Source organism: Macrobrachium rosenbergii, chromosome 39 (genome assembly GCF_040412425.1).
Source record: "Macrobrachium rosenbergii isolate ZJJX-2024 chromosome 39, ASM4041242v1, whole genome shotgun sequence".
Lineage (NCBI taxonomy): Eukaryota > Metazoa > Arthropoda > Malacostraca > Decapoda > Palaemonidae > Macrobrachium > Macrobrachium rosenbergii.
The window spans coordinates 7,971,036-7,997,500 of NC_089779.1; the positions used below are offsets into that span (position 1 = coordinate 7,971,036).

The 26,465-nt window shown below is 36.5% G+C and overlaps 2 protein-coding genes across 2 annotated transcripts; both read right to left on the reverse strand.

Moving 5' to 3' along the window:
- Positions 1–134: 134 nt before the first annotated feature.
- Orc5 (origin recognition complex subunit 5) lies at positions 135–26,233 on the reverse strand. Its single transcript, XM_067082454.1, has 12 exons — positions 26,096–26,233; positions 11,888–11,973; positions 11,280–11,451; positions 8,910–9,028; positions 8,253–8,442; positions 7,065–7,195; positions 5,514–5,653; positions 3,828–3,909; positions 2,917–3,048; positions 2,006–2,128; positions 1,431–1,543; positions 135–739 (listed from the first exon to the last, which is right to left on the reverse strand). Exons 2-12 carry the CDS (start codon positions 11,969–11,971, stop codon positions 694–696), a joined length of 1,332 nt encoding a protein of 443 aa, XP_066938555.1. The 5' UTR covers positions 11,972–11,973; positions 26,096–26,233; the 3' UTR covers positions 135–693.
- On the reverse strand, positions 17,193–26,076 carry tst (twister). The gene is made up of 2 exons (XM_067082453.1): positions 25,856–26,076; positions 17,193–21,764 (listed from the first exon to the last, which is right to left on the reverse strand). The coding sequence occupies exon 2, from the start codon at positions 21,757–21,759 to the stop codon at positions 18,115–18,117; it is 3,645 nt and encodes a 1,214-aa protein (XP_066938554.1). The 5' UTR covers positions 21,760–21,764; positions 25,856–26,076; the 3' UTR covers positions 17,193–18,114.
- Positions 26,234–26,465: the final 232 nt, after the last annotated feature.

Genomic DNA, 26,465 nt, shown 5'->3' on the forward strand with positions numbered 1-26,465 from the left:
GTGACTGGGCCCATTTCACATGGAATAGAGGCTAATTATAATTAATGGGTACTTAACAACATAAATGAATATGTAATTATATATGAAATTAAAATAATAATGTAATTAATATAGGTCATTATTAATACCAATAATAATCTCGACATTTTATTAGAAAAGGGCCATTAACCATAAAAAGGCAGAAAAGCTTCAGATGAACAATTCACTAAACTCTTGCCATTTAGACTCTAAAAATTCTTAACCCTGTAATTCTATCTAACAGGAAAATATTCAGGTGAACTTTTGAAACCGGGTTAAATGTACCTAAATACAAATCTCCAAATCACATTATGATAACAAGAAAAAAGGGCAAAATTCTTGTTACGGTACATAATTTGTAATTTTCATGAAAACTCAGTCTTCAATAAGCAAGCATCATTAAAAAAATACAATTATGTTCCACTGAAGTAAATGGCAAGGCAATACTGATAGTTCCCAGGATGATGATTAATATTTCTGCAGTCACAGTATGCTCTGATATATAAACACGTTGAATTATTAAAGAATGTCAATACATGTCCACAATTATAACTACTATTCACTGAAAAATTAATAAACTGCCCATAAAAACAAGAGTTAATTTACCTTAATTGATACGTTATACAAAAATAGAAGCCTGAGGAGGGAAGTTTCAAAGACACTCTGTGTTCTCCCTCAAGCAAAATCATACAGGTACTTTACAATGTCAAAACCAACTGTTCTGAAATATAAAAATTTGACATTAATCATTAATGTGCAATGTTAGGGGCCAAACAAAATATAAAATAAATATAAAATGGATAAGTATAAAACAAATATAAAATGGATATGTATAAAATCTCTCAAGCTTCCACCCCAACTTTAAATTCTGAATGATCATTTACAAACTATCACTATGGAATAAATACTGTGTTCATACAAGAAAAAAAAGTTGCAAAATGAAAGAAAAAACACAGTAAGCAATACTGTACAAATATCAAGTCTTCGTTGCAAACAGCTCACAAATAAGAGAAACAGTTCAACAAGAGATGATCTTGTTTAGCACTCAGTCATCACTTTCACTATCCTTCAGTGAAGATGAGAACACACAAGGATAATTTCAAACAACAGCACTTCAATACAAGTCTTGATGCAGATTCATGACACTATTGTCCTTTAAAGAACCATCTCAACTAAGGTCTCTACTTAATGAATGAGCATGAACCACCCGCTATTTGGAAGGCAATTTCATTATAGAGTATGCCTTTAAAGTCCTGCACTACATGTATGTCTACCTATTGCACATTTTAATAAGGATGTTATCAGCAAAGAAACACAAGTAGGCATTAAGATAATGAAGAATCTGTTCCAGTCTATAGCCAGAAAAGTAACCTTTGTCTCTGGAAAACAAAAATGAAAAACTTTATACAAACCTTGCAATCCCACGTATGAAACTTAAGGAAACAACACACTTGTATTTGGGAGCATCCAGCTGATCATCTCCTCCAACTTGTGTTAATAGTTTCAATGTTACCAAAGTAGAGATCTGGAAAAATTTTCACATTCTTAAATTTCCAATGGAAATCTAGTCCCATTAGCATAAACAAAAAAATTAGTCACAGTAGCATGAGACTTATAACGCAGAAACAAATCCACGGTTAGGTAACTGTACAAATATACTTAAAAATAAAGCTATACAGAGAGCTTTCAAGAACCTGTAGGGTTCCCCTCTTCAATCAGTTTAAAAGGGGAATTGTACAGATTCTCTAAAGCTCTCTATATAGTTTTATTTTGAAATATATTTGTACATAACTGTGGATTTGTTTCTCCATGAGCAATTAACGTAATTTCATAAAACCAACAAGTAGTGTAACTGATTTCTCCCTCAAAATGATTTTTAAAGTCATAATGAAATGTCATAAAAGGAATGGTGGTGCGTAATCCTTAATGCCTGCAGTCAAAACAAATGTAAACAAACTTTTGAGAATGTCATGGCAAAATCACTTACCTGAGAAAATATGTTTGCTGTAGGGGTCACTTTGTCCTCAACAATAGAATAGAAAATTGCCATTAATCGATCAAGAGGGAATGGTTTGGGTCCCACCAACTGACTGCTAGACTTCTCTTTGGCCTACAAAAGAGAAAAATTTAACCGTAAACATAGCAAACTATAACATGTAACATATTGGGTTAGAAAAATTTAACCATAAACACAGCAAACTATAACATGTAACATATTGGGCTAGAAAAATTTAACCATAAACATAGCATACTATAACATGTAACATATTGGGTTAGCAAAACTTAACCACACACATTGCAAATTGTAACATGTGACACACTGGGTTGTCTGCAATCGAAAAAGATAATGTTCATAAATGGCATACTTGACACAAAGTAGCTCAGAAAACAACAACCATGAAAGGGAGGCTCTCTGTTGGCTGACCAACTCCGAGATGATGAAACTGAACAAATAGTGATGTTGGGGGGGGGGGGGGGGACAAGAGCCTTTCCACATACAGTACTTCAGTAAATGCTATTAGTACCTACGCACTTGAAAGTTTTAAAAACTGTTAAATTAGACTGAGAACTGACAATAGTTACTGTACTTGTATAATCATAAGTAGCGCATGAAATTATATATTAATACACGAGTATGACACCTAACAAATTCTACATGGTTCTTCCAGTAGAAATATTTATCATCTACTTATCACAAACACCAAAAAAAAGTCTATCTCGAGCAATGACTACACATTCTAAGTACAGATTACTCACTATCCAATACTTTTCATGTTTATGCAATAACCCCCTAAAGAGCTGGACAAAAACTCTTTAACACACTATTACTCAAGAAACAGAATATGTTAAGTCTTCCAATTACTTCATTTTTTTCTAAGAAAGTGAATCATTTCTCACCTTAATCATGGCCTGAGTCTTTCTTTGCTTTCCATGGTGCTTGACAAAAAATCTGCGATCAGTTCTTGCGGGATTGTAAGATGCCAAGTAAGCCGCAATCAGCAAAAACTTTGAATAAAATGGTAATTCCACCTGTCCAAAATAAAACCACAAGAGATCAATCTAGTGATTGTGTGTAAGCCATTTAAAATATTACCAGTAGTTAGTATCAAAGCACAAAGCTCTGGTTAAGACGAGAAAAAAGGGCTTCCACCTTATTAACATTCCTTATGTTATTCACACTGCAGTAAGAAAATCTGAAAATTATCAACTATCATTATAACACTCTTGCAACATTAATTTAGCACAAATAATCTGTTAGACAAAGAATGCAAAGCAGGCTCAAACATTCCATAATTCCAACCATTAACCTGAATCTTTAAGCAAGTTGCCACTTTTAAACAAACCAGCAATTACACATAAAATATCCATATTAGGTATATACCATGTAATGCTGCTCATGAAGGTAAGTTTTTCCCCTTCAAAATAAAAATATATCAAAAATCCAGTACCAGGCTGTTATATGCTTAGTGTTCAAGTTTGTAAAACTGTAGGTTCTGCTGAAATGAGTTAACATGTTCTCAGAGCTTAGACTATGCAAAAGATACAATTATGGAGTTCACTCAACTGAATGAAAAGGCATGAACATACAGTCTTAAAATGTGAAAGTTTATTTATACATTATAAATATCACGTAATTTAGAACTACTACACAATTTTATGCTATCCATATACATATAACAAGCACACCTGTATATAGTATTTAGGTAATTGTCTTCATGCACACACATGTACATGACAGTCAGTATGAATGCTGCCTTACACTACAATTAAAATTTTAAAATTAAATGAGTTTGCAATCAAAGTCTTACCTTTGTCCCACTTGATTTTATATGCGGAAGGTCGTGAGTCACCCCACTCTCTGTAAGCTGCTGCATCCTTTCAAACTGAGCACTGAAAACATACAGCTGCATCATACTTCATGAAAATTTAAAAACCAAGAGTTCATGAGACATTTTACATACAATAATCCCCACATAAAAAAAATGATGGGAGGAAATTTTACATGCTGCCCTCAAAACATATAGGCAGTCCCCGGTTTTGCAACGGGTCTGGCTTACGACGTTCCGAGGTTATGATGCTTTTCATATATATTCATCAGAAATTATTTCCCGGTTTACGGTGCATGTTCCAGGGTTACGATGCTTCGTATGCCGATCCGACGGAAGAAATATGGCTCCAAAACGGCAGAATAATCAAAATTTGGAGTTTTTTTTTATGAAAAACTCAATAAAAATGCAGTTTACATCATTTCCAATACACCCAGAGCATTAAAAGTAAGGTTTTCTTAGGATTTTTGACGATTTTTCGGTTTACAACGATTTTCGGCTTACAATGTGGCGTAAGAACGGAACCCCCGTCGTAAACCGGGGACTGCCTGTATTGTCATTAGGTTTTTATATGCATAATATACCCACAAATTCATAACATGTGTATTAACCTTCTTAAAATTTCTTTTATACAGCAAATTTTCAAGAAAAAATCAGCAGATCAATTCCCACCACAACAAAGAGCATTATTATTCTTATCAGGTAGTTTAGCCGACAAATTGAATGTCTTCCTCATCTTCTTCATCCCTATCACTATCCCTAAGCTAAGGGTCTGACTGCATCAATACATCTTCTCCACCCATTTGTCAAACGCAGCTTCCTCTGCTAAACCCTTCTTCTCGATATCCTCCCCTCACTTTATCACACTATCTAATCCTCTGCCTCCCTCTCAGTCTAGATTCTAACCCTAACAGGTTCCATCTAAGCCCTCTTCACTCATCCTTATCACATGCCCAACCCATCTCAATCTCAATTCTCTTACCATATAAGTAATCTTCACCATCCCTGCACTTCTAATTTATTTAATTTTTTCAGCCTCTCATCTGGCGAGATCCCCAAAATCCACCTTAGCGACCTCATCTCTATTTGCTCCAGGTCCTGTTTCCCTCCTTTCTTAATGCCCATGTCAAATTCAACAAATTAGGTATCTTTTATAATAGAAAAAATTCCAAATATTCAATGTCACTGATGCCAACTGCCTGCACACTTTTATTATTGAAACAGCAGAGAAGGAACAGAAACACATGAGGCTATTAGCAGGGCAAGGCCTGCCCAAGAAGGAAGATTCATCTTTTTGCATCCAAATGAGCAAGTCAATTGCCCAGCTAACTAGATGGGTAAGGGTTTATCTTTACAAAGTTTTTATAAAAGCTTCTCATGTTGAAACAAAACTGAAACACTTTTTATTTAACAAATTTTTGATGTTCATACAAAAAAGCAAATGTTTTTACATGAAGAAAACTTCCACAAAGGTGGGAAAGCATCTGAAGCAGAATGCAAATGAAGATCTTTAATCCAGTAGGAACAAAACTGCAAATAATAGATATTTATAGTCCCCATTTACCCCGGGACAATATAACAGACTATCTTAAAAGGACTAAAAGAAATAAGTGAATTCTTTAACAAAGTTCAACATAATCTTATAAATGAATGAAAGACAATCCCTACCTAGATACTTCTCGAAGATACACTGAATCTAGAGCCTTTTTTAGGTGTGGTTCAATGTTCCTCCATAATTTTCGAATGTCATCTTCAGAAGCTTCACCTTTCTGAATGGGCTCACAGTAGGTTTTGAAGTGCAACAGGACCTGTTCCAAGGGAAAAAAAGAGAGAAATTTGGCACATGAAACCTAAAATATTGTTGCCCTTCACAGCTTTAATTTTATCTTTATATTTTATTTCTTGCAACAAATTTGAAGCCAAATATGACAAACTCAGAAGCATTACCCAATGTACTCGTATGCTAATGCACAAAAGTCTAGATCTTTAGACAGATTTGTTTCAAATCCTTTACATGACAATGAGTAATTAAAACTGACTGTACAAAAGTGAAGTAACTGCCATGGGAGAGCACAACACTGTTACACCAAGAGATACTCAACTATTTTTAAAGACTGGTTACATAATTATAATTCTGCAAATCCTCACATATTACTTGAGCTGGTATTTAAATGTATTACCTGCTTAACTTGGTATACCAAGCAACTGGCAATCAAAAAATACAAACAAGGTAATACGACACAGCCATAAGAAACTTTAATGCCATGCCACTGATACTGCAGCCATAAGGGCTGGTACTGACACTCAGAACACTGAACTCTTACCTAATGTGAAGGTCATGGTCACTACTCAGTCACAAATAACATTTCTGTACAATGCTGGAAATTTTGATTTCTTGCGCAAAAAGCAGTCTTATTACATCAACATAAGCTGCCTAGTAATAAGCCTTTCAGGGATCTTTACCTTTTGAACAATTTCATTTTGCCCAACAATGGTAATGACAGCTTAGATAATCATGGGAAAATATCCTGAATGGCAATCTTTCATAAGGTTACGTTTCAAAAAAATACATTCTATATTGTCTTTTTTTGCTTAGCTTCACTGGACACTGCCACTTGCTTTCCTGAGCATCAACTTCACTGTGATGAGGTGTCTTGAACTCAAACTACCCAGTACCAGTGGTTTTTCCTTCCTTTTACCATAAAACTACGGAATATTCTTGGCAGTTATTGATGTTGATGATGTGCGTACATTTAAGAAAGGATGTAAGTGCCAGGCACCACAGCCATAATTTTATCACTTTGACACATTTATGCATGCATATTGCTCGATGGAGCCATTCATTCGTATTCCTGCCACTACACCTGGTCCTGAATATTTGATTTCCATTTACTTTTATCTCTCCACCCTGTTTTTCACTTCTTGTGCATTGTTTCAAGGATCTAAGGATTTAAATAATTTTCCAGCAATGTTCTCCATATCTCCACTTCTAAATGTATACTGACAAAATACAAGGAAAATGATGGAAAATATTATCCATGCAACCCAAAGATCTTTAATCACTGAACTGCATGAAATGAATAAAAGTTAAAAAATTGTCAAATTCTAAACTTGCACACACTATACTTCAAACCACATCCCTTACACACTTCAAATACCACTTTTATCCAGTGCAGTCGTTAACAATTCACTAGCAAAAATATCAATACAGATACATACCTGATGTTTGAGTTCTGTTAAACTCTTTGAGGCCAGGTAGAACACACTTAAAACAATGTTGACGTAAGTTTTGTAAAAATGACTAGAGCATGTTGGTGGCTGTCCTTTCAAAAGAATTTCAACCAATTCATCTGCAGAAAAGAAACACAAACTATCAGTAAACATACATCAGTTAAAAATGCACCCCAATAATCTTGTTACCATTATCCGATTTCCCTACAAATAAACTAATTGCAGTGAATTTTATTGACTCATCTGATCAACAAAGTAATGGATCACCATCCTTTATACTCTGATTCACAAAAAAATACATTTTTTCATAATACAGTATGACAATATTAAAATCTAAGGCAATAATATGTCAGCAAGCACAGCAATAAAAGTGGATTTCTTATTTGCTGATTTCTAAGCATACTGATATCTATAAGATAAAAATCAATATAGAAATAGGCTACTAAGAAATCAATGCAAGGACAGTTCAAAGGATGTAGGTATATACTGTATCCAGTGTTGACATTGTATTATATCACATATAGATGAAAAGTGGGCATTGTCCCTCTATTAAACTAGAACATAACTGTGCATGCAGATTAGTGAATAACTATTGTACAGAAGCAATAACTTAGATGTAGGTCATATGATAGGTTTCAGTCAGCAGTGGTTTATAACTGTCACAGCAAGAACCAATGCAGGACATTAGAAGGGATTTTAACAGCATTAAACAAAACCTTTGAAAATACTGTAATAAGGGTAGCAGTTTGGAAGGCAAATGCATAAAATGCTTCTATTTACAAGAATTCAGGCATTCTTTTTCACCAGTGTAGTAGGAACCAGCCTACTCTAGCACTCCTGACACAGGCACTTATGCTGCAATATGAATCCCACCTGAACCTCCCAATGCTGCAAATGTTGTGAAGCCTAGAATACTTTGATGACGCTCTAACAGATTGTTAGACTGATTAGTTCATCCTTCAACGAGTGCTTTATCACATTATGTTTATCGTCGTACATTTTATCTTCCTAACTTGCAATAACAACTCTTCACTCCTTAGTAGTATTAAGGTCCAAAGTTTCTCTTTTCCTTTTTGACAAATATTAAATTCTTCTGCAGCATTTACACATTGCCATTTTCAAAGTCCTTTGTAATATATTAGTTTACAAAAATGTTCCATCAAGTATAAACTGTACCTTTGGTGTACTGAGGGAAATGATAAACAATTGGCTCCATCATCCCTGTAGATGAGCGAAATTTGTCAATGGCCAAAGTCGAACAAAATATAACGGTGATATTAACGTCTCCTGCCAATTCTTGGAGTCGGCAGAATGCAGGGAGAATGTTGGCATCACAGTCTCTCAATCTTTCACAATTTTCTATCACCTGTAATAAGAGAAGCAACCAAATTAAAAACTGTACACCATCTTGCTTTTTTAATGAAAGTACATTCCTCACATAGTATTATGGGCAATACATACAAAGGACATTCAGAATTTTTATACAGATAAAAACTCATTAATTTACAGATGCTTACTGAGGCAGAACAAGTCCATGCATACTCAAATTATAAGAGTTGTTAAAGGACAGGTGAGACATCACCTGCTATTATAAGTCTTCTGTCTCACCACATACAACTCCATTCTTTTCTTCATCTTACCACAATAACCTATCTAGCTTGCTTAGTTTTTAGCCTTAATCAGGCATCTCTCTTGAAGACTGTGTTATGAGTGACTTCAGCAGAACCAATGAAGCACTGGAAAACAGCATGCACTAATCTACTTGACAAAAGGAATTAATTAACATTAAGAGAGACTCTGGTAAAACTCAGCAAAGATATCTGCAATACTTACTATTGCCATTCGTGGGTTCCCAATATTATTATTAATTGCTCTAAGGAAGTGAATAAAATCACCAAAATTATCACAAGATGCATATGAAGTATATCCATTACCACTGGATGGAATTGTTCCTGAAAAAAATAAAGGTACTATAATTACAATAAAAAATATAAAACTCAATACCAAATCATTCTGGTATTTCAAAACAAGGTCTCAATTGTTTTATCAAAAGCATGTATAGACTGATAAAATTTACAGGGTGAAATAAAAAGAAACTCCTTTCTAAAACTAAATTTCTTAAAAGACTTTCCTACCCTCAACTTCTGACCCTGCCAACTTCACATGGGTATAGGCCTTCTACAGATTTGTATGCTGTGCAACATCTCAACAAAAGCAAAGTACAGTAGATGCAGGAACATTTGATTCAAAGGTGTCTGATGCTGCAAAGCAAGGTACAATGGCCTACAGCTAGTCTACATTGTATTAGAAATTTCCAAACATACAGCTGGTCAAAGGAATGGTCTGCATTAACCCTTAAGGGAAGGGCTAATCATATACTAAGCACACCCCCAGACCCAGCAAATTTTAAGGTTGGCCAATTTAAGAAAAAACGCATCAATGAAAAGAGGAAGATATGCAAATGCACATGGTAAGGAAAAAAATTCTGCAAATGCACATGGTGTAAGAAAAAAATTCTGCAAATGCACATGGTGTAAGAAAAAAAATTCTGCAAATGCACATGGTGTAAAAAAAATTCTGCAAATGCACATGGTGTAAGAAAAAAAATTCTGCAAATGCACATGGTGTAAGAAAAAAATTCTGCAAATGCACATGGTGTAAGAAAAAAATTCTGCAAATGCACATGGTAAGAAAAAAAATTCTGCAAATGCTCATGGTGTAAAAAAAAAAATTCTAAAAAATTTTCTGTACCGTCCACAGGGGTGTGGGGCCTCTTTTACAAGGCACTTGTACAAATATGCTAATTTTACAAAGTTATATATGTTTTTTCTAATATTTTATTTCATTTTATTTTGTAAAATTATAATTACAGCTCACGCAACATCGTAACAGATAAGAACTAAAATCAGTAACAAATTAGGAGTATATTTATTGTAAAATATTTTCAAGATTTACTGAGATGAGGAGATGCAGTACCTTTTTGTGAGGTATACATGTTTTTTCTAATATTTCTTTGCACTTTACTTTGAAAATTAGTTATATTTGAACTACTATCATAAAAGATAAGAACTAAAACCAACAGCAATCCCTGTGTAAATTTATGAGCAAATGAAAAAAAGACATCCAGGTGCTATGGAGAGGCAGTACATGGCCCCAAGAAATCTCAAGGCTGACTGATCTACTTCTCCCCCGTACTGAGCTAATACAGCTGCCTTAAGTAATTTATGGCCCATTGAAGTGCTATGAACATTTTTCCCGCTAATTTCATCCAAACCGTATGGCGCGCAATACTAATCCTCAAAAGAATTAGCCCGGCATTCACTCAAAACATTGTAGTTCCTCAAATGATCATGCCCATCCAGTAAGGGTTAACAGCAACAGTCATGGAATATACAAAATTTTTCAAAATTTTGTCACATACAAAATTTATTTTACTTATACATACTGTCTCTCCTGACACTATACACAAGAAACACAATGGCTGTACATGTTATGGACAAAATAAAAGCAGAATGCTACATGCATTTATATACACATACATACAGTATATAATAAATAGCATTAAATGAACACATGTAGACTGATGTAAGCATAAAAAAGGTCAAGTTTGGCAAAGATTCAAACTGAGCGCTCTTGAGTCCACAGTCCACCACATGAGAACTCTATCTTTATTCTCATTGTCCAAGCAAGTATTCCCTAAAAAGTTTAAGTTATGCCTACATCATGTAATATGGCACAAATTACACTTGGAATGATAAATCTTTCTAAACTCAAGAGTACAGACTGTAATCTACAACTGGTAGAGGATGGTTGAAGAATTCCTCACCAAACCTAGGCCTAAAATTTTTCTCAAATAACTTGCACCATATGTTCCAAAGCTACCATTACTTTGAGGCCTGCCTGCATTGATAATGTTGCCTTGCTGAGCAAAGAAAAATACATGTAATGTACATTAAAATATTTGTATTTGTTCTCTGAAATGCAGTTTCCTAGTACTGTAATCTGCATGCACTTTTGCCCTAAAGAAATGGTTCAGTGACTGGGGAAAAATGGCTTGTCATGATGCAGGCTACAGTACAACCTACTCACTACACTGTACGTTAGTTTACATTACCTGAGCTATTAACTCTTTCAAATTCACTTTGGGGCAAAGTAATGAACAGGAAATTACATAATATTATAACAGTCGACTAATTCACTCACCACTAAGATTGTTTAGTATGGTTTCATATATAACCTTTGTTGTATAAAACTCTATGCAATTAACATGGCTAGTGACGACATTCAGTTTTTCTAGGACTGTCTTTGTTACTAAGGTCTTCCCAGTTCCCCGGTGTCCATACAAAAATAAACTGCAGGGCAGCAGACACTCATCCTGAAGAAAAAGAAAATATGCATCACATTGAATGATTTATAAAAAAAATAAATCATAATATTCAACCATTCATTACTTTAAACTATCTGTTAATTGTAAACCAAAAAAACTTGCAAATTAAAAATTCAACAGTAACAATATATTTAAATCTATTCAGCAGACTGCCATCTTCAACAATAATACAATGGCAATAATTCATCAATGAAACAGTTTTTTTGGTTTGGTAAACAGTACCCTTATTATCAACATCCATCAACACTCAATACACTTTCTGGCTAAAATAATTGAATAAATTCCAGTACATTGGAAAACCAGACTCATACTCTAGAGGCAACAGTCATATAGGAAGCAATTTGTTATTATATCAAGCTAGCAAGCAAGGGTAAAACAATCCTACTGATATATTTGGTAATATGTACAATATAAAATGCCTCACCTCTCCCAGGATATTCACCAAGAATTGAATCTGGTCACGCCTGCAAGGTATTTGAGCTTGTAGATCAGATATTATAGTCTCCATTTCTGTGAACAAAAAGAAAGAGTTCTGCTGAACGATACATTGAACGCCAATTCCTACCTTAAATTTTTTCCTTATATTGTACTGTAGTGCAAAGCATATCACTAAAGAAATTAACAAATACAGTAGTGATTTGATCTCAACAAACATAATATATAGTATGTTAAACATTTTAACCTCTGAATTTTAACATAATAGATGCAATTAAAAAACATGAAATATCAACCAATGCAAAAATTTAAATGTGTAGCAAGAATGCCACTATTCTACATAACACAGACATAGTTATGTATTTAAAAAAGATGATGACCTTCAACTGAAACGACTACAAAGTGCGAAGATTCACTGACAAAATTGTCATCACAAATGAGAAAGTTCCTGAGAGATGCAGTGTAAAAAGGTTAAAAAATAGAACTGAACAAAACTTCACTGTAATTATATAACAGACCTCTTTAAGTTTCTCTCAAAAGTAATCAAATTTATTGAATCACAGTGAAAGCTGACAGCTTTGTATAACAAGGAACATACAAGTACTGTTACTGAATACCTGTAGTGTATTATTATTATTATTATTATTATTATTTTTGTTGTTGTTGTTATCATAAACAACCCAGAAAAGCCATTAACTTGCTGGCACAGTTCCACAAGACAGAATGCCCAAATGTCAAAAAATAGCAAATTTGTTAACAGAATTTAGTAGAAAAGGATTATTAGAATGCTATTCAACCAATAGTTTCCCCGACCTTTCAACCTCCTAAGTTACTGTAAGAGCTAGTTCTTCCCTAAACTACTTCAACACATTTTGCAAAATCACTTAGGCTACTGTGCACAAGAAGAAAATCTTGACCAGATGGACTTGTAACTAAGCATCCCACTAAACTCATTTTTAATACTTGAGCTTTCCCAATCTTCAACTCCAGACCATTCACGGAACAAATCATGATTAGTCACATTAAATCATATAAAAAAATAAAGTCTGTGAACTTGTCCTTTGAGATGAAAGAGCCTCTGCAGTGAGATGAATCCATACAATTTCTTGTCTAATAATAGTGTCTGTTGGTGAAAAGGAGAGTACTGCTCGCAGTTTGTCTTTTGCAGCTCACTGTAAACAGTACACAGTATAAAGGTTCTTTGCAAGGACCCTTTAATTTCCCTTAAAATGCTTTCTGCATTTTACTTTCTAAATTATCCAATTTGTCTCTTCCCAACTGGATGTCTAGCGTCTTCAACCTTACCTTGATCCAATCTCGTCATCTGAAGAAAAGAAAAAAGAAAAAAAAAGCCCTTCAGGAAAGTCCTGTGTGTGTCTAGAGATATGATTCAACTGTCCCATTAAAGTAGTGCTTAATAATAATAATAATAATAATAATAATAATAATAATAATAATAATAATAATAATAATAAAATACTCATAGCAGCAAGTCATGAGATGGAGAAACAAATCCAGATATGTATGGGTACAAATACATTTGTACCCATACATAACTGTGGATTTTTTCTCCAGTAATAATAATAATAATAATAATAATAATAATAATAATAATAATAATAATAATAATAATAATAATAATAAAAGCCACTTCAAGTTAGGAAGCAATTTCTTATCCATTCACTTTCCCAAAAATGTGGACTGCATTTATAGAAGTAATGTTACCAGGAGAGCTTGGGCTCAACAGGTACAGATGGCACTATTCACTTTAAACCTTGATTGTATCTTTCAAAATTGTATTTTAAAATCATTCTCACAATATCAAGATACAGAAGTCTGAGAAGAAAAAAATGAAAGCCAGTAATGGATATATCATGTGTGTTAGGGTTCTGCAACTGACACTCAAAAGGATAAGAAGCAAATCAGTGACACTGGGAAATCACCAAGATCTGAATTTCAATGGCATCAGAAAGAAAAGAATTGGGCTAATTGAAGATATGCAAAGATTTCTTTTCAGTTATTGGAAAATCAAATACAGTACAAAAGTGGATCGGTTAGCATACAGATGATACAAGTAACAGCAAGAAGTACTACTGGCAGACTGTAAGAGCACTGATGACCCTTTGTACAAACATTGAAAACAAGTCAAGGCAACATAATTTTCATAAGATGCCTTGATTGCCAACCTAAGGTACTAATTGCAGACACTGAAGCATTTAAAGCTTTTAAAGAGCTGCATAGGATAGCTGTTCATGAAAAATGTTTTCCAAAGCAAATATTTAATGTCAATGAAATAAGCTTGTTATAGAAACATATGATGAACTCTAACAATATTAATCAAGAAGTCAAGACAGTGTAATATGGTATTTTCATGATAAAATTAAGTTTCATAAATACTTACCAAATAATTAGCTATACTTTCTACGCGATCGGCAGTTAAAAGTTTGAAGTTCGCGGTATCGATTCAATTGTTATAAGTGTAGGTAATGACCCTGCCCTCTGTCAGGGAACAATAGGTATAACAAACCAGAGAAAATCACTTCTTTTGTGCTTAATGTCCATCAGAGGGGAGAGGAGGGGGCTCTGATCTGTAATTACTTGGAAAGTATATACTGTATGAAATTTAATTTTACCATGAAAATACCATTTTCATATATGTAACTTACCAATTGCATAGCTGAATCCCACATTAAGTGGTGGGATAAATGGACGTACTCTGTTTCAAAAACATTCAGATATGAAGATGCGTCTGAAACACGAAATCTGTTAACATTGGAAAACATGCTTGTATCCTTACCTGGTAAGAGAGCCACAGCAGGAGATTACTGCCTTTTGGTCGGTGCTCATCCTGACCTCTAGTGACTTAGAGGAAGAGCCGATTTAAGTCCCTACTTTAAAGAGGGAGTTTTTGAGTAAAGGAGTTTTCCAAATACTCAAAAGCGACAAGGAAAAAATTTGCCCCTGCCCTGGATGCAGTACCAAATAAAAAAAAAATAAAATAAAATTGTTACCTACACCGACAACCATACGAATTGAAACCATCATACCACTTCCTTAGACTGGTGGGCATTCTGGGTACATGTACTCCCAGGCTTCCCTAAAAACTCAACACTCAACATTCAAGGCAAAGAAGTCATGCATACGAAGAGGTGCCTCCTATGCTTCTTCCCCCAATACTGAGCCAGCCACCGATAACGGACCTAAGGTATTGTACTACAGTTCTCAAGCATCGTTTCTATTTCTTTCAAATAGTGCAAGGCAAAAATGGAGTTGCACTTCCAGTATGTCAACTGAAGGACAGTTGAGAGTGACATACTATGTCTAAATGCGTAGGACGTGGCCACTGCCCTAATCTCGTGGGCCCCTCACCTTAACAGAAGGCAGATCATCTTCCTGTATTTGGGAGTGTACCTCTAAAATAAGGCTTTTACAAAAGAATGGCAATGCATTCTTTGATATGGGTTTAGCCAAGTTTCTCATGGAACACCAGAGGTTACTGGCAGTTCCTCTGATCATCTTCGTCCTATCCAAATAATACCTTAAAGCTCTTACTGGACACAGAATTCTCTCCTCCTCTTCTGGTCCGAGAATGTTCATAAGATTCCTAATGGAGAACGAGCGTGGCCAGGGATTAGATGGAGACTCGTTCTTAGCTAGGAAGCCAAGCAGAAAAGAGCAGACAGCATCCCCTTGCGAAAAACCAATACGTTTGTCAATTGCCTGCAGCTCGCTCACTTGTTTAGCCGTGGCCAAAGCTGCTAGGAAAACGAGTTTTCTTTGTTAAGTTCTTAAGAGAAATGGAACGGAGAGGTTCCTATGCAGGGCCCGTTAACCATTTCAGCACCACATCTATGTTCCCTGAAACAGAGACGTCTCCCAGCTGCTTAGTAGTCTTGAAAGACCAATCAGATCACTAAAGTCTTGATTAGAACCTAAGTCTACTCCCCTATGCTTAAAAACTGACCCCAACATCGTTCTGCAGCCTCTAATAGTCAATGAGGAGAGCTTCTTATTGTTCCTTAAGCAAAGAAGGAAATCCGCTATTTGAGCTACAGTGGTCTTAGCAGACGAGACATTGTTGCTGCACCACTTCCGTAAGATGAACCACTTGGCCTGGTAGACTCTGCTGGTATACTGCCGTCTACATCTGGTAATAACTTCTGCAGCTTGTTTTGAAAACCCCTTCACTCTAACGAGTCTCCGGATAGTCTGAATCCTGTCAGAGCTTGAGCGGATAGGCTTTGATGAAATTTCCAGAGGTGGGGCTGTTTAAGAAGCTGCGGACTTTGAGGAAGCAACCTCAGAAAGTCCACAAGAAGTCTTAGAAGGTCCGGGAACCATTCCTTGAGTGGCCAGAAGGGAGCTATCAGTGTCATTGACATGTTTTGAGCCTGGAACTTGTTGATCACTGCTCTCACCATGATGAAAGGGAGAAAAGCATAAAGTCCAGATTCGACCAGTTTACCAGCAAGGTATCCGTTGCCCAAGCCTGTGGGTCCAGAACTGGAGAGCAAAATGGAGGAAGGCGGTAATTCCTCAAAGTGGCAAACAGATCCACTGTCATTCTGCCCCACAACTTCCAGGGATTGTCGCACACTGTTGAATTCAAAGTCCACTCTGTCGAGAGGACTTGTCCTCGTCGACTTAGTTCGTCTGCCCAGACATTCGTCCTCCCTTGGCTAAATCTCGTGAAGATCCTGATCTGTTTCTGGTCCCCCAAAATGAGCAGTTCTCTTGCTGCCTCGCACAGGGAGAATGAGTGAGCTCCACCCCACTTCTTGATGCATGAGAGAGCCATGGTGTTGTCCGAATGAATCACCACGGCATTCTGAGAACCCACAAGCATTCAAGAGTGTGAACAGGCATATGTTTAACTATCATCATTAAAAAAAAAAAAGAAGAGTGGATGAGATCAGCAATGTTTAAGATTGGTTTTTGAACTGTTGTAGTCCCCTGACAATAAAAATATTGATGACAAAACATCCGATTAAAGATTTTGATTTTAGATAATGCTACAAGGAATCCATAGCATCTCATCATCATACATCCTATTGTAGATTTTTTTTTTTTTTTTGCCAGGTTACTGAACTCAATGAACACAGACAATATTTTACCGGTGCGACAAGGGAAGAAGTCACAAAGCAATACATTAACAGCCTTCAACTTGATGGAAAGAATAAACAAACATGCATAACTAGGGGCATATTTAAAAACAAATGTATCAAACACTACAGTGGATGTCTTTAAAAAAAATAAATTGCCATGATTATTCAAGGTATAAATAAAAAATAAAGGACATCACAGAACTGTTTATTACACAATGGCTAAGGTGGATACATAAGAGTAATGCATATATAAAATATATACTTCATACAAATTGAATACTGTACTGTACTCCTGTCCAAAACGAACGTTTTATGAAACTATATTGAAGATTCCAATTGCTGGTACATCTACAGCTGCTAAATTAAGCTTAGTGTTACAAGGAGCACAAATTAAATCTCTTTCATAGACTACAAACCTTGCTACAGCAAGCAAGAAATGCAATCTGTCAAGTCATGTACACTTTTGATGTAATTATATGCACATTCAAGGCACAATTTGGCTTCACAGTTACAATAATTAAATACAGTTTCAATAAACTGCTGAGAACACAACTTTTAATATTTTCTTAAAACATAAAAAACGGAATTGGCCTCATAAATTCTTATTTTGTGCAATCTAATTGGAAATATAAAGCTTTGTGCATATCCAGCTAAATGTAAAAAATAAAAAATAAAGTAACAACCCTCCAGATTTGCTCATAAATATTTGACCATCAGTAAATAAATGTCACCAGCCAACAAAATACAACTTGAACTGATTTAAATTTATCCATAAGTATACAGTGTACATGTGGGGAAATTGCATAAAAAAAATTCCCGCAATGACTATAATGAAGAAGACATCACAAGATTACCACAATACTGGGGTAATGTATCCAGATTTTCTTGGTAAGCCCCTACAACAGGCCATAATTGTATGTTGATACAGTAACATCAATTAACATTTTCAAAAATAATATAGCACATAAACCTTGCTGAACTCCTATTACACAAGCAAATTTACATAATTCTGATAATTAATTCCCTCTTCAGCGTCACAAAATGTCATTCCGCAATTTCAGTACATGTAATTTTCTGACAACACTGCTGAAGGTATCGTCTTATCTTGAATTTACTGTGTATATAAACTAGGAGTGAAAACAATATCCCTTTTTATAGCAGTAGAGGCTTCCATCATCTTTTCCTGCAGTCGGACATCTCCAGTTATTCTGCCAGCATTCCTGACATCCTTCAATACTTCATCTAATCGCTGGATACATTTCACCACAATTCCTTCTTGGACATCTGTCAACTCCATTATGTCCTTAAAAGATACCCCCTGTGCCCATCTATACACAGCTTCAATTAATCCAAAATTATATTGATCTATATAGTCTCCAACAGTTTCTTTCAGGCCACAATCTCTCTGGGTTTCTCCAATACGCTTTGCAACATTCTTAAACTCCTGCATTCCCTTTTTCAGTTCAGGTGTTAGGGTAGGGTCACTGCAGTTCTTTTGCTGGAAGACCATACAAGAAAGCAACGCAGCTATCAGATCACAGGGCTTGTCAGTCACGAGATTATCCACTACCAGTTCAGTGATGGTCAATTCATGGTTGCCCATTTCGCATGCGACACGACCCTTGAGGGTAAGAGCAAGATTATCTTGGATGTAACCAAGTGACTTGAGCACTTCAATCTTCATCTGATATTCAGGATGTAACTGCAATGCTTCTTCAGACATAAGGAACTTCAGGCGACCTATCTCCTCCCTAAGGTGTAACTTTGTGTACGTCATGCCAAAATGTTCCCTAAACTGAGTACATTCGAGGCAAGTCAACTCAACAACTCTAGACCTGAAAATTTCCATGCGATGAATTGCTGCAACAGCACCTATCTCCCTAATACCAAGATCACTTATCAAGTTGAGGTAAATCAGGTTCTCACCACCAGACTCATTCAGTCGTTGCATCTCCTTAATGACCTCCATGACAGACTGAGATGGCGGGTCAGATTTAAAGCGAGGAATCTGGCGCTTCTTTATGTTATCAATTACCTTGTCACCGTCTATCTTAATATGCTTGTTTGTAACGGCAACAATATCCTGTGAACTTATCTCCAAAAAGTCATGTTCAGAAGTTTCATCCAAAACCTCAATCCCCTCCTGACTTGCTATAAGGCACTCATTCATTTTGATCTCATCAGGTGACAACTTTTCACTAGGTTTGGAATCTTTGAGAATAAACACAGTCAATTTAGTTTTGTCCTTTGGGTCTACCTTTAATAAACAAGCTAAATAAAACTGATACTGATCATGTGAAATGATGATAATTCTGCCAGAGGAAAGCACTTTAATAGCTCCAGGGAAGCCCATGATAAGCTTATAAACAATTTTACGCTGTTCAGTAAAATCTTTAGATGCAATATAGTATTTCTCTATATCTTGACACATCATGCATTCAAAATCTGGTTCTTTGGCCAACTTTTCTTCAAAATCTTTGAGCTCACTCTCATATTTACTCTGGTTCCTCATCATGGTGGCTTCTGAGAATGACCTCTTTAGCATGTCTTGAACACTTAAACTTTCCACACGCAGAATGTTTAGAATCATAGAATAAGTAAGTTTAAACTGAGATTCCAGTTTTGTAGGCCTACCAAGCATCATACGATGCAGATCCGACATTTCTGGGACTTCGACTTTACAAAGTATTACAACGGTGCCCGTGGTGTCCAGACCTCTCCTTCCAGCGCGCCCAGCCATTTGAATGTATTCACTTGGCAGAAGATCTCTAAAGGCCATCCCATCATGCTTTCTAATGGAGTCAAAAACAACACACCTTGCCGGCATGTTCACCCCCATAGCAAATGTTTCTGTGGCAAAAAGGAGCTTGACCAATCCCTTCGCAAACAACATTTCGACAACTTCCTTTAATATTGGTAATATGCCACTGTGATGGACCCCAATTCCTTTGGAAAGAAGTTCTTTCATGTAAATCACCTGAGGCAATTCTCTGTCAGACTTTGGAAGCTTATCAGTGCATTTTTTGATGAAAGTATAAATTTCTCCCTTTTCTCGTTGGGTGGTGAGATCTTGACTCAACAGCTGACTTGCATTGCCATCACACCTCTTCTTGGACAAGGTGAAAGCAACAACAGGAAGTAACTCTCTCTTGCTCAAATGATCAATCAGGCCGATCCACATGTTCTTCTCTTGCTTATCGCCCATGAACTGCCGTCCTTGCTTTGGTCCCTGGGGTTGCTGTCCTTTCTTCTCTCTCTCTTTTTTAGAAGCTACGGCATCATTGTAACCTTTTGTTATGAAATTTCCATTGGCATCTACCAGAAGGAACCGATCGTCCTTAGTTTTCCCTCCAGTACCAGTGTACAAAAAGTGTTCCAGGGGCACAGGGCGCTTAGTAGTGCTGATTACATAAATCTTCCTTTTCTTAATTCTTCCAATCCAGTCTGCAAATTCTATTGTATTTGGCACTGTGGCAGAAAGGAGAACAATATTAACAGTAGCTGGGAGCATAATAAGCACCTCTTCCCACACATGACCTCTCTCGGCATTATTTATATAATGAACTTCATCAAAAATGACCCATTCTAAATCTCTGATCAGATCGCTGCCATTGTACAGCATTGACTGCAAAATTTCAGTCGTCATAATAAGACACGAAGCCTTTGGGTTAATCTGAATGTCTCCTGTCAACAAACCAACATCATCATATTTGACCTTAAAGTCTTTGTATTTCTGATTTGAAAGGGCCTTAATGGGAGACGTATAAACAGCTCGTGTCATATTCCTCAACGTTAACGCAACAGCATATTCAGCGACAACAGTTTTACCAGCTGATGTGTGAGCGGCTACAAAAACACAATTCCGTTTCTCTAAGTGTAAAATCGCTTGTTTCTGGAAAGTATCCAGTTCAAAGGGGTATGTACAAGCTGGATTTGGAATCTGTGAGCTAAAGTCATCTACTGGTTCATTGACATTAATATGTTCTGCCCACTCTGTGCTCTTCTCTTTCCTCTCAAAATGAGAGGTTCTGGGAGTATCAGTAATATTCAACACAAATTCGTCCTTCTTTGGGGGTGCCGATTCTATCGTGAAAGATGTCACCATAGATTCATCTTCTTCATTTAAGTCTTCCAAAGTGAGAGTAAGTGTTTTACCTGACAGTTTTTCTTCTTTTTCACTGAAAATTTCAAGATCATTGTCATCCAACTTCAGAATGTCTGTTATATTGACTACTAACTCTTTATTACTTTCTTCAACCGGTTTTACTTCTTCAGGTTCACTCTCCTTCTCAAAAATCATCCCACGAGACAACTTAGGGTGTTTCGTTAATAGGTTACTAAAATCTATACTGAATTCTTCTTGGACAGACTTACTTTTCCCAAGATCTGGTTCAGGAAACCCTCCAGGCCAGAAGGGATAGTTTGTAGAAGAACCTCTGACCACTTCTTCTGGAGGACCAGGAGCTCTGCCCATGGAAAATGAGTTTTTAGATGTGGCTCCTGCATCTTTGTTCCAAATTTCTCGAAGTCCGGTAATTTCTCCAGTCGCTGGATCTCTCTCTACACACACTGCAGTGCTTGGAGGGTTTACTGTAACACTGAAGAGGCGTGTTGGGTCTGGAATTCTGGGGAACCATTTATAAGAATATATTGGGTCGTGTATCGGCAGATCTTCAGGGGATAGGTACTCCTCCAGTTTCTCCTTCAGGGTTGGCAAAACAGGAGGCAGGCCAACCACACCCCCTTGGCTGCCCATGATGCCTGTAAAATAAAAGAAAAAGTTGATATACTGTATAGCCATTTAAAATAAAATCTGATACTGCATAGTTTTATTAACATATTTACAGCCTGTTAACAACTTTTCAATATCAGAAGGGATACACTGCTAAAACTATTTATACGCAGGATAGGCCAAGAACTTAAAACAGCCCTTCAACTTTATCAGATCTCCACTTACAGCTACATTTATATAGAATTATGCTAAGGCTATCTTTATTAACATGATGCACTTAGTGGATAATTATCTTAAATTGAATGAAAAGTGTAAATTGCAGCTTAGCTTAGACTAAAAATTACAATGGAATTACTATTAACTTAGGACACCTTGAATGTTTAAGTATAATTGCTGTTTAATATCTCTGTTACTTATTAGATTTTGCTACTTATAAGAATGCCATGCCCCCAAAAACATCTGATACCATTATACTTCAATATCCTGTAATATCACAGTATTAATGTCTATCCATTGCATCAAGCTACAGCATCACAAAAAATCTAGGGGTCTCTCTATCCCAAACTATACAAAAGCATATGTAACAATATTTTCCACAATAAACAGCCAATGGCAGAGACTCCTCAACCAAAGATTTTATAGTAATCTCATCAACTTTTCTTTTACCAACCACAACATTAACATGTAAAGCAAATGTATACAAGTGGAGACTTGCATGTTACTTTTCAAGCACAATAAGTAAGACTGTAAAATACATTTCACCATATCGATCTTGGAGAGGGTTGTTTTTTATTGTTACTAACGTCGTCATCAGTTAGCAGTCGTAAATCTGAGGACAGTCCGGGAATAGGATTCTCAAGTGATGACGCATCACCACGACAGACTGTTGTGGGATTTTCCATACCACTATACTCTACTTAAGATAAAATTATCGTTGAATTCTTGTTTTCATGAAGAAATAATTATATAAAGCAAATTATTGAGTAATTTTTGCCACCAGCAGTCAAATAATCACGATCAGGGCAACGTTCAAACTTAGTGCCGTCATGACATATGTCTATGAATAGAACAGAAGCACAGGGCTGTCACTGTCTAGCAGATTTCCAAGGCAACCAGCCAACCAATCAGGTTTTAGCTGTATTCTGTCCGAGAAAGAATGCTTTACTCAGAGAAGCTTGCGATGACATAAGTGCGTGTTTTGAATACAATAAATAGTTTTTAATAGTGTATGTATTTTACTGATTACATGAAGAATAGAATGAATTCCTTTTCATTACTTTGAGTGCAAAATTGTTGGTTCAGAGATTCTTCAGCAAAAAAAAAAAAAAGAAAAATAAAAAAAAAATATTTCTTTTTGTTTGCTCCAGAAGATATTTACTAATGCTGCTGTGTTGACATACCTTTAAAACAAAATTCTTCTCTTTAATCTCTCTAGGATAGAATTATGCTGCATAGAAGGAACTGGCAATTTTCTCTCTCTCATGTCATTTGCCACGTAAACACAAGTATTATTCAGTAACACAGCTTTTGTCTTCGTAAAGTTTACCTTTGTCGCGTCTTTTCTTTCCTAAAAAACCATACAAAGCATCGTACCTGTGGCTACCAGTCAGGCAGCAGATAGGTAAAACTGTTAATGCTCAGTGATTGGCTACGATACTTCCTACCCTTCCAGACAACATTTCTTAATGACGGTAAGTACCGTGTGCAAGTTAAATTTGTTACAAGTTAAAAGCATTTCAGTTTAGTACAGTATAAATACAGAACAGTATATATAAAATAAAAACATAAATGAAAATTTTTTATTTACCTTTGGTAAATTAAAAGGAAAACAGTATGCAATGGGCAGAGGAACAGTAACTATCTTAAATCGTGATCGAACATTGCGTATTTTAAATCGGCTGACCCTCTTCAGTGTCCGTCTTATCCATTATCCGGATTAACAGGTCCAGTTTAATGAGGGTTAACTGTATTATACATGCCATTATCTAATTTGTGTTGATACTGTCAAATGGCTTTCAAGATCTAGATATGTTTACTATCTCTCTTAAAAGGTACTTTTCATGTAAGTGCTTCTGCTGTTGATTTCTCTGGCTGACAATTATCAGTCTTACCAACTTTCTCAGCCTTTCCTCTACATCTTTTTCAATATCAGTATTTTCATGGTTTTATTTCAAAATAATTTCCACAATGTAGTGTGCCCTTTTATCTTTTAAATATTGTCACAATCTTCAAACTCTTCTGGAATTGCCTTCCTTAATCAAGTCTTTATGTATTTTAGTAACCACATAGATGACTGCTTTTAGGACAATGCCCATTATTCTTGGTAGTCCTGAGACTAAAACTTTCATTTTTCCAAGAGACCTTCAAACCTCTTGATATACTCCTTATTGGTTCTTCTACCATGCCAACATCCACCACTTCAAGTTCATATTCTTCATTCATAGGACTTTTGTCTGACATATTCTTCATTCATAAGATTTAAAAAAAAACTGTCTGGATCACTCTAGTATCTCATTTGCTTTTCATCTAATTTCTCAATTCTTTTTATTTTTAATTTTTCCATTTGTATCTTTCAACTGCTTTCCAATTCCACATCTTTCAATCTTTTATTTTTTCCGCATGCATTGAGAGTCTGATTTCATTCCTTACAATCCTTCTTTGCCTTTTAGCCTCCCTCCTCTTATCTTGCAATGATCTGTCCCCCCGCTAGAGTTTGAAAGCTCTTTTCCTCTCTTCTGCTGGCCTCTTTACGCCTAGATTCCACAGCCAAATCTCTACATATCCCTTCACCAATGTCACAAAGCTTCCTTTCAGCTGGGCTGTAAAATGCTAGTAGCCTCACGTGGAGATTGATAATATTGCAGAAATTGAGGAATGTTAGCCTAGATTAGTCTGTAATATCTCATTAGGAGTTGACTGATACGGTTCAAACATAGTCCCTTAATAAAATGTGAAATGTTGCCAGGTCTTTCGGCATATTGGTGGGGGTGAAAAAGTACCCGCAAGAACAGTAAATTTTCCTACTAGCCTGTAAACACGGCTATTTATCTACTTGGTCAGCTCAGCTATGGTAAAACTGAAGGGTACTAGGGGCTAGGCTATTGCAGCCTGGTTCCTGCCAGTTGCTGACCAAAACATTTACCGCCATTTGCTTATTTTTACAGTCTGGCTTTCTTAGTATTTATGATACTTAAAGTCCTTTGCTTATGTTTTTACATTCATCCCCAAGAGGCTGGTAATATACACAGTGACCATTTCGAATGTAACCCCATAGCCTAGTTACCACATCAGAGGGGCGTGGTCATAGCTTTCAGTTTTACCATTTATTCGCTTAAATCCATGTACACCTCTTTTTTGCCTATGCCTCATACAATAACTATGCTTTGTCTGCGGTAGCCTAGACTAGCATATAGCCCATCCTTAGATCTAGGCTACATGATGGTGGGCCCTTTCTTATGCATTTTATTCTTTTTTTGCCATTTCAACAATTAAATAATTGAAAGGTAAAACAACTTTAGTTGCGCAGCCGATTCCCGCCGGTCGTTGACCAGGACAGGTTCCTCATACATTAGGACATAACCTTTCCTATAATGCCAGGTCCTGACATAACCAGATCTTGCCTACCTAACCTAACTTCGAGCGACGTGTCATGGACACCCCCCCCCCCCAAAAGCAGTAACCTGTCCTGGTCGGCAACTGGTGGGAATCAGGCTGCACAACTAAATTACGTTTTACCGAGTGAAGGTGGTAAATTTCACGATGAAATTGTGTCACAGTCGATAGGCTATTTCAGCCTAGGGTCAGGCCGACATTTCGAAACCGGCCTAGGCTAGCACGAGTCTAGACTGCAGCCAACAAAATCGCGCTGGCTTCACGTAGTTAGAGGTTACACACTGGCGGCTACAGGGCTAATTTATTGGCCTAAACTAAACCTCACGTTACCTTCAAGGTTCGATTAAGTGAGCTACCGTACGGAAAACAAGTCTACCGTGGCGTAGGTCCACGGCTCAAATCTCTGAAATTCTCACCTACGGATAGATGGAATTACAAAATGACAACATGCTTCAGTCCTAGACAACGACAAATAACATCACGCCCAAAACAAGAAGCAAATCCTCACCTTCTAAAGAAGCGATTCGTGGCAATCAAAAGGCAACTGTCATCGTCGACGGCGAAGAATGTTCGGCACATGCAGCTCCTCTCCTCCCGTCCACTACGCGTATCCCCGTCATGTCACGACGTTATTTCTTGACGTTATTTCTTGGGTATCCTCACACTTCTCTGATACAAATTCGTCGTCCTCCTCTCCGAAATGACGCAAATTCGCCGACGAAACGGGAAAAAAATCGGAAATACTCACCAGGGGGCGGAAAATTGGCTGAAAATACGAAGTGGATTCAATGTTTTGATATCGTGGCGGGAAACGCGGCACATGCGCAGTTAAAGGGACCGACTCTGTCAACATTCATCGAGAGCAGCAACATTCGCTCTATTGCAATACACCAGTATTGATTTACCGATTTACCAAATAAAATGTCACCCTCGGTCATGTTCAACAGCATGTAGGTTGTATGTGTAGCTTTTTTTTATCGTTGTTGATAGAGGTGGCCTTGTGCCAGCACAGGTGGAAGGTGGGTTGAAATTTGTTGCCGTAGCGCGAATTACAGTGATTAGTTGCTCGCTCTATTTCAGTTTTTATACGTAATATAATAGTTATTGTTATAAAGCAA